The 18,066-nt window shown below is 42.6% G+C and overlaps 4 protein-coding genes across 11 annotated transcripts in view; 3 read left to right on the forward strand and 1 right to left on the reverse strand.

Annotated features, from left to right (window-relative positions):
* LOC143375939 (spondin-1) overlaps positions 1–8,720 on the reverse strand; it is a 45,500-nt gene extending 36,780 nt beyond the window's left edge. For all 8 annotated transcript variants that reach the window (XM_076825620.1, XM_076825617.1, XM_076825616.1 and 5 more), the window contains exon 1: positions 8,528–8,720. In XM_076825620.1, coding sequence (XP_076681735.1) covers positions 8,528–8,530 — 3 coding nt within the window. In that variant the 5' untranslated portion in view covers positions 8,531–8,720. The remainder of the gene's footprint in view (positions 1–8,527) is intronic.
* Positions 1–18,066, forward strand: part of Pasha (microprocessor complex subunit partner of drosha) — a 180,805-nt gene that overhangs the window by 63,956 nt on the left and 98,783 nt on the right. The window lies entirely within an intron of this gene.
* Positions 12,586–17,873, forward strand: LOC143375725 (uncharacterized). Its single transcript, XM_076825124.1, has 10 exons — positions 12,586–12,741; positions 13,044–13,268; positions 13,675–14,531; positions 14,607–14,726; positions 14,814–14,926; positions 15,024–15,163; positions 15,303–15,421; positions 15,534–15,882; positions 16,262–16,452; positions 17,760–17,873. Exons 1-10 carry the CDS (start codon positions 12,595–12,597, stop codon positions 17,782–17,784), a joined length of 2,286 nt encoding a protein of 761 aa, XP_076681239.1. The 5' UTR covers positions 12,586–12,594; the 3' UTR covers positions 17,785–17,873.
* LOC143376004 (uncharacterized) lies at positions 16,569–17,098 on the forward strand. The gene has a single exon (XM_076825784.1). It carries the CDS (start codon positions 16,640–16,642, stop codon positions 17,096–17,098), a length of 459 nt encoding a protein of 152 aa, XP_076681899.1. The 5' UTR covers positions 16,569–16,639.

Genomic DNA, 18,066 nt, shown 5'->3' on the forward strand with positions numbered 1-18,066 from the left:
GCTAACTTTCCACGCGTCAGTGAAACTTTGGCGAAGCTATTGACAAGGTGCCTTTTTTTTAGAAAAAGAAAAAACATACAGGGCTCGACAAATGAACGAAGACTAATCATACAATGAACACGGGAACATAATTCTAGAAATTCTTGCTCTTTCAAAAATTAAATATACAAAAAAAATTGTATGTTAAACGATTTTATTAAAACTGCACTAAAACCTAAATTAAAATGCAGTAAAAACTAAAAAAATAATTCTTTTCTTGTAGTGCAATTTGGATGGTGTTAATCCCTAAAAATTGAATTTAAATTTTCTTTTTCGTAATCGAATTATTGAATATTCACTCGCAACTCTAGGAGATAATTGTAATTAGTTTCGCAGGTATTTAGAGATACCGAATCCTACTCGACCCTCCACAAATCTCCATATTCGAATACCCTTGACAATTATCAAACATTACCATTTTCTTTTCCATTGGAAACTTTTCCTAAACTTCTTGCAGACCCAAGCCACTTCTCCCATAGCAGAAACGGAGGTCCCAACTGACCCAAATTAAATTTCCAAACAAAACTCAATCACAGATACACCAAGTCACAATATAATGGATTGAATAATTCTTCAACTAACAACGACAGTAAATAAAACTTCATGGAAGAATGGTGCAGAAAGGGATTAATCAGTTAGCAATTAAACCAGCCAAATGAATGCGTCACAAGGTCTAGAAATTAGAAAGAAATAGGGTGCCAGAAAATTATAGTCGCAAACGTTCAAGTGCACCCTTGGCTCTCTGCGGTTGGGTGCCCCGTTCAATCGGCCGATAACACGACTTTCCGTTACACAACGCCCGCGGGCCTTATCGTATCACTGACGTTCGCCTTGATGAAGATCTTGGCCGTGGCGATCGCGATGAATCCGTTTACGCGGCCGAGAAAGAATCAATGTCGTAACAGCGGCGTATAAAGAGCGGTGAGTCACGGACTGGGACGCGAAACGATGAGCAAAATGTGTCGCGAAACTGACATTCTGATCTTGCACGTCACCCCGAAATCTCTGGCGGGAGTTTGTCAGAGGGTGGTGAGAAATTTCGTACTGAATCGAAAATATATATTACAGACAGTGAATTTTGTATTTTTACCGATGACATTGGAATGGCTTCCGAAATGAGTTTTGTGAATTAAAAAATACAGGGTTCCGTTTGAAAAAAGTACAGACACCTTAAGTGCTGAGCAACCCCTATTTATAATTCTAGAAAAACCACCACGAAGGTGATGAATTTTGTGAATTAAAAAATACAAGGTTCCGTTTGAAAAAAGTACAGACACCTTAAGTGTTGAGCAACCCCTATTTATAATTCTAGAAAAACCACCACGAAGGTGATGAATTTTGTGAATTAAAAAATACAAGGTTCCGTTTGAAAAAGGTGCAGACACCTTAAGTGCTGAGCAACCCCTATTTACAATTCTAGAAAAACCACCACGAAGGTGATGAATTTTGTGAATTAAAAAATACAAGGTTCCGTTTGAAAAAAGTACAGACACCTTAAGTGCTGAGCAACCCCTATTTATAATTCTAGAAAAACCACCACGAAGGTGATGAATTTTGTGAATTAAAAAATACAAGGTTCCGTTTGAAAAAGGTGCAGACACCTTAAGTGCTGAGCAACCCCTATTTACAATTCTAGAAAAACCACCACGAAGGTGATGAATTTTGTGAATTAAAAAATACAAGGTTCCGTTTGAAAAAAGTACAGACACCTTAAGTGCTGAGCAACCCCTATTTATAATTCTAGAAAAACCACCACGAAGGTGATGAATTTTTTGAATTAAAAAATACAAGGTTCCGTTTGAAAAAGGTGCAGACACCTTAAGTGCTGAGCAACCCCTATTTATAATTCTAGAAAAACCACCACGAAGGTGGTGAAACAAACTCCAATGGATTCAAGGAAGATAGTAATTCCACTTTGTAAACAAATTTAAAAAATAACAGGCCCTCGATGAAATTAAAACCCAGATATTTACAACGAAATTACTGATTCCTAATTATGTAACCAGAGTGCATTGTGCGAGCAACAAAGTCGGTAGACCACGGGCGGTCTGAAATGCGAAAGGCCACTTTCTCGGTGCCTTCTTCTATTAAATTAGACTGCGAATATTCCGCGGCGAAGCACGTGAATGCCGCGGCCGTAGCTCGCTGCCAACACGTGCGACCAAACGTGTGCTCGTACTACTTGGCCCGCGCGCCTATACGTGCACGCGGACCACTGGCTGAGTCATCTTGGCAAGGTGCATAATCGTGTAACGAAACGATTGCACACGCTTCTTCGCCGCTTTCTCTTTCCTCCTCGCTACTACGCGGCGCTTCGAGAAGAATCGCTCAGGGGGGCCGAGGAATCGTTCGGCGACCGCTCAAGGCCACCAACGCAACAACCTTCAACGACTTTAGGCCGTAGGGAACTTTAAGAGTCCCGATAGGACTTCGAAAAGTGATCCAAGGGTTGGTGGTGATAGGTACTCAGTTGCGGGGGAGTTGAATTTCGATTAAAGGACAATGTTAAGAACTTGAAGGGATCTATGGGCAAAGAGGGTTTCCGGATTAATATACACTGGTGGGTAACTCTCGCCTAGAGCAGCGTGTCCCAACTGCTGCTCCGCGAGAAGTTATAATAAAATTGGAATATTAAATGAACGTGTAAATTATGCAAGGAGAAACATTCGCTTGACTGCTAAACATGAGGGGTGTGCAAAAGGGGCAGTTGCCCCCCCGGAATTTGAGAAAAAATCGCTTGTTTTTCAAAACTGATCTTTAATGAGTTTATACTAAAAAGGGAATATTTTTAAATTTCGGTTTTACAATTTTAGTTAAATTGGCACCGCGAAATGGGTTAAAAGAAGCAAGAGGGGTGTATTTTTCTTTACCGTCATCCCAAACTTGTCCCTCCCCTGGAAAAAAGTCTCTGGACGCCCTACTGTAAAATTTGAAACTGTTTGTATTGAATCGCCACTGGTCCCGCAAAATTTTAGTGAATTTGGAAGGGTTCCGTGACAAAAAGTGGGAAACGCTGGTCTTGAGTAATGGGATGATGACATTTTTTAACTTGGCAGTCAGTTCACCGTGAAATATGGCTTTAAAGTTCGAGCATTCGAGTGAAAGAAACTGGTAGGAAAGTCACATCTGGTTGGGGAACCTTGGGTAGGCACTTGAGGAAACTCCGAGTCGTGCAAATATACAGGGTGATTCGTAAATGTATCTCGATACTTCAGAGGGTAAATCTACAGACATGTCCCTCAGTTTTCAAGTCATGGTGTCTTAAAGGGTTACATACCTTCCACAGATCACAAAATAGAGTTATCTTCATGATTTTTTTTTCATTTAAAAAATTGTTATATTTCACCCTCGGTTGTCACACTGGGTCAAATAGACCCTGCAAATTTTTAAGCAAAAAACTTTTTGTCGGAACTCTTATTGCTTCAAATTTTTTTTTAAGCATGATGACACTTTAAATGTCATTTCAACGATGGGCATATATTCTACAATGTTCAAACTTTATCTCAGAATTTTTTAGACTTAATTTAACAAATAGTTTTTAAATGACAACTGATTGAAAATTGGCAGGGTCAAATTGACCCAGTGTGACAACGACGTTCGAGAAAGTAGGTGTGACAACCGAGGGTTAAAGATCGAGACGTACACTTATTGTGTATAAATTAACCCTCTAGTGCATACGCCTACCTTAAGGCGGGCACCTGCTTAATCTAGGGGTTGAAAATTCTCATTTGCCAGCCCTAAAAGTAGTACCACAGCGCACATATTGGTTTAAGAAATTATTATTATTATTATTAGTATTATTATTTCCTCCAGATTGAAAACAGACATCGGATTCGATATTTTCATCCCCAAATTAAAGTAGTCTAATTTTTCCAACTGAATTAAAAATCTATGCATTAGAGGGTTAAGCACTCCTCGAAAAGAAATTTGATATCTTAAGAAATGGTGCCATAGCAGCCCCTTCCCCCAAGGCTTCTCCATCTTCTCAATTTAAATAAAATTTTGCACCAATATTCTTAAGACTATAATCTAGACTATAAGCTATGTAACCCCTTAACTCTTCGCTGACACTCTGGGTGCGAGCCACCCATAAACTTATTTCAACGCTTTGTACCTTCTGTATGCAAAATAAATACCTTTTTCCAAAGGCGACTTACAAACTATTTTTTTTCTCAAAATATTCTATCAGAACAACAACCCTGTAGATTTTTAGCTTCTAATATTGAAATTTGTGGAAGTTACAATTTCTTGAAGATTTTCTTCGCGTTTTCTCGACACATGGTAATCCAGAATTTTTTTGCAAAAACTGTGATAAAATGCCAATCAAAAATCTATTGCAATGCATTCTAGAAACCTTCAACTTGACCCATGACTTTTCTCATAACGATTGGATTCTTTAGATGAGAACGGCAGTCTTTCAAAAATTGCTGGGTGTGAGCCACCCAGGTATGTCAAAGTTGGTCGAAAAAGGAGGTGTGTCAACGAAGGGATAATTTGCAGAGGTTATCCAGAGGTGTCCATCCAACGTCCCCCTAGACGTGAATTTGCTAGCATTTTCAAAAATAGTTCGAGATCAAATAAAAAAAAAATAATTAAAAATATTAAAAATATTATCATTCGATTCGTTTAGACGAGAGATTTCCAACAATACGTAGAAATCGCTCTACAAACTTAATATTACCGTTTAATGCAGACACATTTCACACGACCGAATGCTCGCCTGACCGAATAATAAGCTCGCTAGCCATAAATCCATGCTTAAATGCACGGCACTCGAAGACGGCGCGTGCAGGGCGCAAGGGCATTGGACACAACTTGGCATTCAGCCATTCCTGCTGTATCCTCGACCGGAGAGCAACGACAGGAATTCAAACAATACCTCCGCCGAACCACGGCCATGATTTTCCTGCACGCCCTGCCATTATTGCCGAGTTTACGCAATCGTGATCCCGAATTCCACTGACATTCCAATTGTTTCCATTCCCGGCAGCCCTGCGCGCCCCATCCCTCCAACTCGCCCTGTCGAGTTTGATTCCGCTCGCGACACACAAGCGTCAATTACAGACAGTTAGACATTTATTGCACCCTTATCGATCCACCGTTCTCCCTACGCGCTTACATCTCCGACATCTGCCTCGTAATCATCGTCCGGGTGAAAGGATCTCCTAAAGGGGAGAGGCTGAGGACGGAGAACCAGGTAGAAGAGGTCCTGCAAGCGTGTTGGTAAATGAACCCGGTGAATAAACACGGATAAACAATATCCAAAGCTAACAAAGTCCAGCGTGATATTAGCTCAGGCATAGATTTGCAATCTTTTGTTTTTTAACCCTTAACTGGTATCCTGGGGTCGCTCGTGACCCCGAGCACCCAAAGTTCGATGTACAATTTTCGGTTGTCTAAGTTGGTAAACTGAATTTCTCATTAATTTTATAATAATAGTTTAACTTTCTACGCTTCTATTATTTTCTGCATTACCTAAGAAGAAAATATTCATAGTGGTTGCTCTAGTGTCGACTTTACAAATTTCTGTGCCCTTTTTTATTTGGGGTCTGCCACGACCCCGGTATACCAGTCACGTTTGCCAAAAACAGTATACCAGTTAAGGGTTAAACATCCACTTCGATCACAGAAAGTCCCACTAATTCCTTTTCATTTTTTGGGGGTGCAACGAACCGAGGGCACCACGTGATTTGAAAATTCTGAGGCCCGCTGAACGCTGCTAATTTAAAAAAATTTGAAAGAATAGATTTGCGCGAGTAATTAGTTTCTACGCAAAGTGAAACATTTTGAAGAAGTATCCTATACAGAGGGAAAGATGACGGTGACATTTTCTACGGGAGCTACTGTAATGTCTCCTCGTGAGAAACAGTAGCAAGGGAGAGGAGTAAACAAAACCATTTGATGAAATTCTTTTCACCTTTTTTCGGGGCAGGAGCTGGGGTGGGACACAAATTGTCCCTATTACACGGTGGCGGGCGATGAAAGGGAGGGGGTGGAAGATGAATGAACTGGAATAAAGAGGGAGAATAGAAGGGAAAGAGGCTTTCAGGATTGCGCGGAGGTTGCAATCGTGGAACTGCGAGCGACAGATTGCGAAGGATGCCAATACGTCACTGGAATGTCAATATTTTAGGGAGAGGGAGTCTTGAGCCCCGAAATAGTAGCAGTTACCCCAGAAACATCGCCATTAAATGTCGAATGGAGATGTACTAATTGTGAGCCGGCGAGAACAACAGGCTTTTATTTTAGCGGGAAAGCTTTTGTTCCACTCCGTTCGGAGGAAATTGGAGAAATGGCCAAAAATAGTGCTGCCGTTTTTTCCAGCTGGTACGCGTGCGACATCGAGAAATTAATTGAAATTCTACCGAGTACCTGTGCTCTTCGTTTAGCCTCCCCGCTTTAGAAACATCAGAAGTCATTTAAAAAAATATTTCCATGAACAGGATAGCAATTTTATGACAACGTGAGTTACCATTTTCTGACTGTGCCTGCTTATCCGAATAATTCTTTTCAACGAGCTAAAACTGTGCCGCTCAACGAGCAAAACTTGCCCCCGTGCTTTGCACCAGTTATAATAAAACAGCTGGCAGAATTACATTTTCTGGCGAACTAGCGTCGAACGTTTCAGACACGCGAGATGTAAACTCGAGCAGGGAAGATATCCGCCGCAAGTTTCTCGAGGAAGATTCAGTAGGAGCCATCAGATAAAATGGTTTTCAACTAAAGTGATTGATGAACGGTACTAAACGGTGGGGGAGGGAAAAAGTATCTGCTGCGATGCTTTTCAACCCTTCGAGACACGTTTTCGTGGAAATTCAAAGAGAAATTCTGAATGCCTGAACGTGTTATTACTTCATCAAACTCTTTGTGCTCTGCATCTGCTCCGTTAACGTTTTTATTAACAACTATTCTTCCACCTCGCCCGTTGCATTTTCTTTCATGTTTTCACTGTAAATTATTTCCCAACGTACCTTCCATCCACGGCGCTCCATTTGCAGTATTAAATTTAAAACTAGCTTTAAAGCAGCGACCCAAACGCAACGAAACAATGATAATCTCACGCACGTTCAATTGAAAACCGTCGCGTTAATCACTTTGTAGACCCTTCGGGGCTTCCCGATGAAATTAATTATTTGAATAAATCTGTATAAATTCTGGCGAGTGACGAATTAATATCTACGTTCCGGGCCCTTATATCGAGCAGGTGCCATTTTATTGCGCGGCTAATTTCCTTCGCCAGATAAATTCCGCGGGCGCAATAATGTGTTTGAACGGTTTCCCTCGCGTCTGTTCCCGAGGAAGAATGTTCATTTTGCTGCCGCGATACTCTTTCTTTTTTTATCCACTTTCCACGAGTATTCATAAACATGGCCCCTCATCCCCGGAGTTATTGCGCGCTCTTTATTGGAAATTTCTTTTATGCGCAGGGAAATTTCATTGCATCGCAGTCTAATGTTGCGTCGCCCGAAAGTTCAAGAGATCGTTGTTTATCGCCGAGACGTGTACTCGGTGTCAACAAATGGCAGAGCGCTCGAGACGAGAGACTGCTGGGGTCACTGTCAGTTTCGCACCCTTCGCGCAATCCTGACCTTTCGTTGGAAAAACTCGGTAAAATGGCACGCATCGAACGTGTTTCCACCATTATTTCTGAATGCAAATAACGGCGAGGCAGCTGATTCAGTAGGCTTTTAACTTTTTCAGAGGGAGATTCTCATCGGTGAATTATTTTCGTTGGTAAGCTACTGGGCAGTGGAATTGTTAGTTAGTTGAAGCTCTTTGTGGTCGCGATGCTTCGATGATTCAGCTTATTTAATTGTACTTCAGCATTTGAATTGTTTAAAAACACCACAGAGGTGTGTATGTATTAAAAGTATTTGCAGATAAAGGGAATGAAAATAAAAATTATTCTTTTTGTAAATGTTTGGTTATTAACGAGGAATTATTAGGATATAATAATATATACAACATCCCTTTAATTGGAGTACATTGTTTCAAAACAATTTTCAGATAATACTATTAAACCACCATTTCATTTGCAACAAACCAATATGAATCAATTTTGTATTACTGAAATATATTTTGGGATGTTTGACAACAACTGTATTTTTCATATTTTCTTTCTGAATTAAACACTGTCACAATATTCCCTGTAACACCTTTTCTATTTAATATGCGTTTTAAACATTTTACTTTAATAATTTTACATAAAACATTCATTCGTTGCTTTGAAAGAAAAAATGGTTAAAGTGACAAGTATAGAAGTACTTTGACTTTGAAGTACTTTTATTCTGAATAGTTCAATTTAATTTCTGAAACTCACGAACGCTCTTTGAATCGAGATACCAATGGCTATGTAACATTATAAATTTCGATTTAATAGTAACCAAGAAAAATAAAGTCTCCTCGTGGCGCAGTTTAAATATAAAAAGCAAAGCCAACCAGATTTTCAAGCCTTCAAAATTCAGAACAGGAATACTTTGGTACTCACCATTGTGACGAAATAAATGCGCACGAAGATAAATGCACTTTGATGTGGCGAAGACGTGCGATTTACAAAAAAAATAAATAAAACTTAAAACGATTGGCTCTCGTGCCTCATGTCACGTGCGTGTATCGCTATCGAAACTCACACACAAACTATCCGTCACGTTCGCGACTCTCCGGGCAACTGAGCGCGGATCTCGAGGCGTGCTAATAAGAACCTACCACCGCGTGCGCGGACTCGCCTGCGCGTCGGTCCCCGAAGGAGATTCTTCCGCAAGGGTCAGACACGTCCCCAAGAAGGTTTATGTGAATAGCTCGTTATTTCCGTTTCCTTCTTCCCTTTTTTTTTTATGCTTGTTATACATACTCGTATCAAGGCAAAATTGATCGAATTTTCCAGACCCAGGGAGATTGTTTGCTTGCTTTCGTTATTGAAATTCCCGCGTTATTGGGGATATTAAAATTAATGGCACCGAGGGGGCATGTTGTTGGGAAAAATATACGAAACGAGGGGAAGCATAGAATTTCTGTGTAACTATATTACGAAGGGCAGGGGAATCTTATTTTATCTCAAAGAATTATATGTATATGAAAATGAATTTATAATTAATCAATTAAAATTTGATTAATTATTATATCTGTAAAATCTTTCAAATATATTGATAATTTAAATATTAATGGTGACAAAATTCCTTATTGAATTTCTGCAAATGATTCGCAGGGCACAAATGAAATGGTTAACATTTTAGTATTTAATGTACTATTTGATATAAAAAGAGAACAATATATATATAATGTATTTAATCTGAAAAATAAAAATGGAAAAATTAGGAGAGCATTCCGAGGTACAAAATTCGTGAAGATGCGCGATACTTCCAGTAGGTTCTCCAAAAAAGTATCCCCATTAATTAGGTCGACATTGCACCCCACTAATTTGTTTCGTCTGTTCCACTTCGATGAGTCTGTACGAGCAGTTTTTGGCAATTATAGTGGCGCCTGTGTTTTGTCGCGACCCGTCTTTATTTCTTATTGGACACATTAATTGCGTTCCTGTTTAAACATGTGAACAATTAGCTCGAGTAAACATGTCCCCCGACTTGTCAGCGAGACACTCAAAGCCCCACCAACTTAGACTCGCATTACTTATACGAGGGTCATTTGAAAATTTCTCGGCCGAATAGAGAAAAAGCGTAATTAAGGGGAGGTTCCGGTCTAAAAATCGATTTTTTTATACGTGTTTAAAAGGATTTGTTGAAATTCGTAAAACTCCCGAAGTTATAGGCATTTGGGTAGCGGCAAATGCATAGGTAACACCCGGCCACTCGGCATACACGTAAAACTTTAAACGCGTTTTTCTCGAAACAGTGCTGTCAAAATCGGCGGTACCAGTATCTCTAAAAGTTATTATCCGATTCGACTGAAACTTTTTTATTTTGAAGAATATACTTCTGGCTCGGGGATAAACCAGAAAAAAATATAAAAATTGAAAATTTGTAATTTTCAAAGGCGTTGAAAGGACGAAAATATAGGGGAAAAGTGATTTCACAATTCAAGTGTCGTTATTTTGAAAAAAATGTCAGTTTTGTAATTTTTTCTGACTTAGTCCACGAGCGAGTTTCATTCCCTTTAATAATCTGACATTGTTTTTTATTATCAGACCAATGATTTAGGTGCTACAGGTTCCACCGATTTGGATGAATTTTTTGACGCTTCGACTTTAACGACTCCCCAGTGCCGTCTGCAATGATTAATTATAAAACAAAAAATATATTTCTATAGTTTAAGACATGCTTAATCCAACGCAATAAGTCGCATTCAATTATATTTAGTAGTTTTCCTTTAATTAATTCCTAAAGATCACCTATTTTTAAGGGCTCCAGACCGGAGCAGCCTCTTAAGAAATTCTTTCTCCATTATTATTCAACATTAGCCCCCTTTCAAATCTCTAGACTTGGTCCATTTCTGTTCTCGTCTTGGTCCGCAAAACACTCCGTTACAGTCGAAGGCCGCAAAGTTTTCGAATCACCCTCGTACATTAATATAAAGCACAATACTTCGAGCAACCTCACACATCCCCTATCTCTTTCACCTTTCCTTAACCTAGTTCTATCTCTGCCTAGGGAATACACGTATTAAGAACCCCAATTCTGGGCCACAAGTGTCACGCATGAAAAGGCCTTTAAGGGGATATCTTATCTGTTGTTCTAAAAGCACAGCAAAAGTTGGGAATTCTTTTTGAAGAAACTAGCAATTCGATCCATCTAAAATTTGGACCATGTTTTTATGCATCTTTAAAGAAATTGCAGTTTTTTAATATCACTAGTCTACCCAATATTAAAAATTAATAAAAAAAATTGCAACTTCTTCAAAGCTGCGCAAAAACATGATCCAAACTTCAGATGACTCGAATCGCTAGTTTCTCACAAAATTCCAAACTTTGGTCTGTATTTTTAGCTCCAAAAATATGATCCCTCCTTAAGCCTCAGAATTTAAAGGGTTAGAGAACTCCACATGAACCTAGCGCCTTATAATTCCGACGAACAACGACTCACCCAGCGATCCCTTGTTATATCCGTGGAACAGTTGCCAGTCGCCGATTCGTTCATCATTTTTCTCCCCACTTTTTGACGTTTCCCGACGTCAGGTAAATCGTCGCGTTGCATTTCCTCGCTGAGCCCCTCACCCCCCAGGTGAAACGAAACCTGGACCCGGTGATCCGACGTGCCGAGTATGCCGTACGATGATCTAAATTCGTGCGCGAACATCCCCCGTCAGTAAGCGCGCGACCCTTTTCGCCCCGCCGACTGGGAGGACCGGTGAGAAGAAGGCTAGCGGAGTTTCCGTGCCGTGAAGTCCGTCGATAGTCCCGAACGAGTCGACGGTCGGTGCCGATCTCGCTGTCCTGACCAGCAGGAACATGAAATCGAAATCCAACCGTTCTCCCGCTACCGACAACCACCGAGCAAATTCATCCGTGTGTAGCAGACGTCGAAACCCTGTCAACAGCCATCGCGTAGCCGCGGGGACCAGCCAGCGTCGACGATAGTGAGCCACTCGACGACACTCCATCATCGTCATCAACCGTCAGGTTGTGGACGTGGGATCGCGTCATTCCGTGCTTCCTGTAATTCCCTCTGTGACTGCGCCCCCGGCGAACCGCCGAGTGGGACATTTCACGTGACTCCTTATTTCCCTGTTCTCTGTATTCCCTCTGTGTTTAATTTTTGGGCTAGCTCGAGGGCGAGAAGAGGAAGGGATGATGTTGTTGGGTTTTGTCAGATTTTGTGCTTTGCCCATTGCGCCGTAATTTTACTTTCAGCACAACTTGGCTCGGGGGTGAGCTCCGGGGGATTTTGGAATTGAGGGGCCCAGTGGAAAACAGGCACATGCCAGCGTTTTACGATTTTTTTTATGGTTTTTTTGGAAGGAACGAATTAATGGCACAAAGAAACGAGAATTTGTGTGGCACGCGCCTGTTTCCACTGGGCCACTCAATTGTGGGGGTTGCCGGGGGTTAGTGTGGCTCCTCTTTTTTGTACTGCGATAGAAGTCTGATTATTATTCATCTTCGAATAAGTAAAGGCCGTCAGGGATTGCAGAAACTCTTGATAGTTCGCTTCGTCTTGCGTTCAAGCTTTCTGATCCTCCTCAGCTTCTAAATTTAATATTCCGCTTAAAGCGGGGACTTTCGAAGTGCTACTTTCTGCTTGGTTTGGCAGAATCTTAAAGCTGCTCTTGCAGCTGTGAATTGTTTAAAAATATATACGTATAGAAGGCTCTTTTTAGAAATTTGGTATTTCTCTTTGTTCCCTTTATTTCTGTGACTCGTTTCATTTGGCAAATTCGTTTTTCAATAAATTGCTATTCCAAATTGACGCGTAACCGGAAAGGAGATCATTTTTCCACGTGATTAATTTAAGGAAGCGGGGGGAGATTTTTCACCCTGCCAGAGAAATGGAAAGCAGAATTTTTCTTATAACGTTAAGTGCGGTAGATGTAACGAGGCAGTATATATTTCTTGCACCGATTAAACAATTTTCTTCATTCTTTTGAATAGAATTATCCAGGAACATGTTTTTACGTATAAACTATTTAGAAAACGAGGGGCCTGCGGGCACCAAAGAGAAAGGTGCAATGTCAAGCACAGGGGGGAACAAAGGTGGTACAGCTCTGAAGAACAAAACTCCAGCGAATCAATCGGCACGCAGCACATCCCAAGTTTGTATCGATTACGATTAATACATAAACATTTCTACACAATTTCCACCTACTTGTTACCTGCGACCTTCTTCACCCCCCAAAAATAATATAATTAAGAAACGAATTTACCTAAGGGTTGTAAAACATAAATAAAGAAGTATTCATTTCTTGCAACATGGTAAATGTGTAGAAAAATTGAGGAACGAGTATTTTTTATCAAAGAAATGATTAGATGAAAGGAGTGATTGTAGAGGAATGATGGGAGATCATCGGTAATGACCCAGCTGAATGCCATTCTGAGAGGTAAAATGCAATTGCAGGGGGATTCCGCGAATAATGCAACGGAATATGGAGTCAGCGATAACAAATTGCCGAGCCATTCTGCTCGCCGATCGTCCGCGAAACCATCGGCCAGCCCCCCTTCACACAAGAAGCCCTCTACCAACCTGGCCAGTGGGCCTCGGCAGACCGACAAGCTCGAAAATATGTACACGATGAAAAAGAAGCGGTACCTGATACTGAAGAAAGAATTGATGGACAAACAGGTAATCCACGTGCAGCTCCTTTAGCTCTGAGTAATCATTAGGATGTAATTTTAGGGGGAGCCGAGTTGAAGGGATACAAATATTTTTAATGCAAATTCAATAAAATTCATTAGGTGATTATACAAATTTATTTAAAGAATAAAATCCAGTTTTCTTTTTACAAAGTCCCTTCTTTGGGGTGCCAAGGCCCCTGGGCCTATCATATCTTATGAGACACGAGGATACGTTCTTCATCGCAGGAGAAGTGAAATTGCTCGACATTAATTTTAAAGCAAATAAAACTTTTACTGCAATTTTTCAAAGTTTCTGTTGACACCCCCTCAAGCTAGCACTATAGAATCCCGGAAATCTACTGTATCCTTCGAAGAATAAACAACTCCTTGAGCCCACTTCTAAATCTGTGCAGAAACTGGTGCAGGATTTGTACAACGACATGTCCCAGCTCCGGGAGAAAGTGATATCCAGCGGTGCCAAGGACCCTGGCAAGATGGAGGACCTGAAGCTCGAAATAGGAGCGCCTAAACAGTCGCCTACCGGTGAACCAAACGCCACCGGCGAGAAAGTAGAGATCTCTGTCGAGCCCATAGTCATCAACACCGAGTTCCTCGACGCCTTGGCCAACCAGTTGAAAGAGATGCCGCACAAGTCTCAGAACCTGTGCCGCGAGGTGCTGAAGAAGCAATCGTCTTTCGTGTCATTCGTGTCGTCGCAGCTTATAAAGTCCAGCGACGAGAAGGACGCGGATGACGTGAACTTGGAGGTGACCACGCAGCTAGAGGTCCACCAGAAGGATTGCGATGCCCTGCAGGTGTGCCTGGATGAGATAGAGAGCGTGGAGGCGAAGACGATTGCGGAACTGGTGGAGAACGCGCGCACCGCCATGGTGGAGTACGAGAGCCAGCTGTTTAGGCAAAAGGCTGTTGGCGCGTTGGAGGCGCAAAGGGAGCTCCAAGCGCAACTGAACGCCGTTACGGAGGAGCTGCAGGCGGAGCGGGAAAGGAGCAGCCAGGGCAAGGAGCGGCTGCGTCAGACGGAGATGCAGTTGCAAAGGGCGCGCACAAAGGTGCAGGAGCTGGAGTCGCACGTGGCCAACGACGAGGGGAAGATTCAGCAGCTGCAGGCGAGCGTGAAGAACCTCGAGAACCAAGTGAAGCAGAAGGACCAGATGATGGACAGCCGGCTGAAGAGCATGCAGAAGTCGATGAAGTCCAACGAGGACCTGGTCGCCAAGGTGGAGAAGCAGCGGGACAGCTTCGAGTCACGGTTGCCTTTCTCTGTTCCTTAATCACCTACCAAACGTTGTAATCGTGAGTACTCTTTCGACCTGGCCTGCTTTAGGCTAGTGGAGCTGAAGGAGAAGATCAACATCAAGGAGAGCGAGGCGGTCAACACGATCAAGGACCTGACGGAGAAGCTGGAGACTCTCCGGGATGAGATCGCCGTGGAAAAGGATAGAAGGTGAGAGTGTGATCTTCCAGCTTGTGGCAGTTGAGAGTTTTTTCATCGAATAAGAGTTGTATTCAAAACGAGGACAATTTTAAACAGGCAGCAGACCGAGGAAGCGTTTAACGAACTTGGGGAGCGATACAAGCAGCTGGAAGAGAAGAGCAATCAATTGTGCGAGCTTGCAGAGAAGAATAAAGATTTTACCATCACGGGTACGAAGCATGACAAGCATTCCACGTAACATTCGTCGTTAGCATTCGAGTTGAGGATCTATGGAATAAAGAAATTTTCTTATCCGCTGCTCGTTAGAGGGAACTCATTCGGAGAACGAAGTTCGTTTGTTCAACGAGCTACAGGCGACCAGGGTGGAGCTGGAGAGGCATAAGGACATGATGGTGCAGCTGAAGCAAGATAAAGAGGAGATCGTGGCAGTGATGCATCAGGCGGCCGTTAGTTTGCACTACTTTCGGGACATGTCCTCGTCCTAAGAGCCGTTCGATTCGATCCTTTCGTTCGTTAGAACTCTTTTACTCCGATTGCCGATACCTGATAATTTTCATCATCTTTTTGTTTGCTCTTGCGGCCCAGAGCCACGAGGAGGACGACGACTCGAAGGAGAAGCTGGCCGCTGAGCTCGTCTACAAGAACAACGAACTGAAGAACCTGATGATGCAGTATACGGAATTAAAAAAGATTGCAAAAAACGGGTAAGTCCATTCTGGCTTTTTTAATCGAGCGCAGACGTCTGCTTCTATAATCTCGATTGGGATATTGAACGATCTACCCGAAACGTGGTGTCTACCGTGGAACAACGTGCAGCCAAGAAAGAAATGGGATCTTAGAAAATCAGCTAATAGAGATTCAGACGCAGCTTCATACCCAGTCAAAGGAGGGTGGCAAAGCTGGGTTAAGCGCTCAAGCAATTGAGCTTCAACAGCATGTCTCCGATCTCCGTGACAATTTGGCGGCGGTCATTCGACACAATAAGGAGTTGGAGACTGATCTCACTAAAAAGCAATTGGAGTTGGAGGAGCGCGACCGCGTGATGCGCGAGCAGAGCAAGTTCCTTAAAGTTCGGGACGAGTTGCTCGATATCTTGAAGGGGAAGGCCCGGCAGGAAAACGGGGAATTGTCGACCAGCGACGAAAACAGCGAGTACATCGAACAGGTAATTGAGCTTTTATTTCCTTGACGCTCAAGAGTCGGAAAAATCTATTAAAAACAGCGCACACCGATAATTTTCAAAAGTTCAAGAAAAATTGAATAAATTTTACTACCCCCATTTTCTTAAGTACCCCATCTTTTATAGTGAGGTCTAGGCCCACAAGTGGTGCCCACAGTAATACCGTTGAGACTACCATATGATCACCAACTGTGTTCATTTCGGGGTCTAATATCCAAAACCTCATGTACTACTGCCTTAAACACAACACAGCGCCCTGCACCCTTAATTCCCAACACCCTGCTTCTACCACTGCGCTCACCCTACCAGTGAAAGCATTCAAAACGACCGAGAGAAACTCACCACCGTTCCTGTTGGTAATCAGATAACAGCGAAGACAGAGGCGATCCAGGAGCTGTACGCGACTCTAGAGGGGAAGCAGTTGCAGATAATGCGTCTGGAGAAGATGGTGAAGCTGATGGAGGACCAGCAGGACCGTGCCCAGGCTCAGCGTACTCGTTTGGAGAACCGCATCGCCCAACTGGAGCTCGCCCTGCAGCGGAACAAAGAACAGCGGTACGTTAGGGACATATCCTCGTGGCCCGCAAGGCACCCTGCAGACGACGACCGTGATAGATTAACGCAGGACGATCTTAGCGATTCCGATCAGCTTTCGTTGCAACGTACCTCCAACTCGCGCTATTTCTTGCGCCTGAAACGATACGACGCGGTTCCGAACGAGTCGGACATTTTGTTTGGTAACATGGCCTTAGAGTCATCCGACCATCGGCCCTTGTACGACCCAGAGGACTGCACTCCGCGGCAGACGTCCTCTGACGATGAGCAATCGTACATCTGTGACCACTGTCGCCAGGAGGCAGCACACTTGGACGATACCGGCACCGGTTGGGTGAACAGAAATGGTCTCGGCGACTACTCGCGCGAGAGTGTAGCGAATCCGTCCACTCTGGAAATGGCGAAAGAGTCAATCAGCGCGTACAATTTCCACGACGATGATTATCTCGATGACCCACCTTCCAACGTTAGGGACTGGACGTCCGCGATGTACACCCTCCACGGCGAGTCTGATAACGTGGACGATAGTAGCAGGGAGTCGCGAGGTCCTTATCAGAGCGAAAGCCATCGTCGTCATCATCCTCTTCATTATCATGACCGGTCGCCGTTGCCATATGGGGCCGAGTCTCAGAGCATGGATCTGTAAAGGCACTCTTCATCGTTCCTTCTATTAGAAACTAGCGCGTCATCTGGCTGTTCCGTTAGGCTGGGAATAAATGTCACATGGGAATGCTTTTATTCCTTTTAAATAATCTTGCGTTATCCCCAACCATTTTTTACTCAGAAACAAACAGACAGACGGTGTGTACAAGGGTATCTCAAATCTGTGTACCTAATTAGTAGAATTCACGCAAGGGAATAAGAAAAAGTCCTGGAAACTCGTGAAACGTTTACCAACACTTTCTTTCATTCCTTTCTTGAGTTCTATCGATCGAGTAGGTTCGTGTTTGCAGTTGAGGGACCCTGTACAACGCAAAGGGTAAAATTTAAACAAATAGCGCTTTGGAAAAATGTGGTACCTGACCCAAATGTTCTCACATCTGTGTTCTGTACCGTTATCACCTGCTACACAGAATGGTTTGATCGTTAATGACGATTTCACGTGGGTCCAACGATTAATAAGTGTACTCCTGTAAATAAATCTCTATGTTGTTAACATGGTCTGATTTAATAGGCTAGGTGCTCCCTGCTACAATTTTCAATGTAATCTCGTTGATACGGAAGTTCCTTACAGAGTGCCTAGCCATTGAAACAGACCGAATTTCCTATTCCTTCACCTCTGACCGATTGTGTTTTCTGTGTTTTAGGGGTAAGGGCTTCAGCATCCTGTAAGGAACTTTCTAAACGTCGTCGACACAAATGTCTCCATGAAATTAAATCTCGGGTGTCTAGGTTAATAATTACTTCGTGTAACTAAATGTTAAGTAATTCAATGGGCAGCATTATGCGTCGATCGTAAGGCCCTTCTGGGCCCGATCGACGAACACGTCAGCTAAACTAGAAATTATTCGTAATGTTTAAGAAATTTATATAAATTCAACAGTAACTCTGTACCTTGGATTTGTCAGCGAAAAATCACAAATCACCCTGACTTATATACATCTTCAACGACCC

This window comes from Andrena cerasifolii, chromosome 13 (genome assembly GCF_050908995.1).
Source record: "Andrena cerasifolii isolate SP2316 chromosome 13, iyAndCera1_principal, whole genome shotgun sequence".
NCBI classification, from domain to species: domain Eukaryota; kingdom Metazoa; phylum Arthropoda; class Insecta; order Hymenoptera; family Andrenidae; genus Andrena; species Andrena cerasifolii.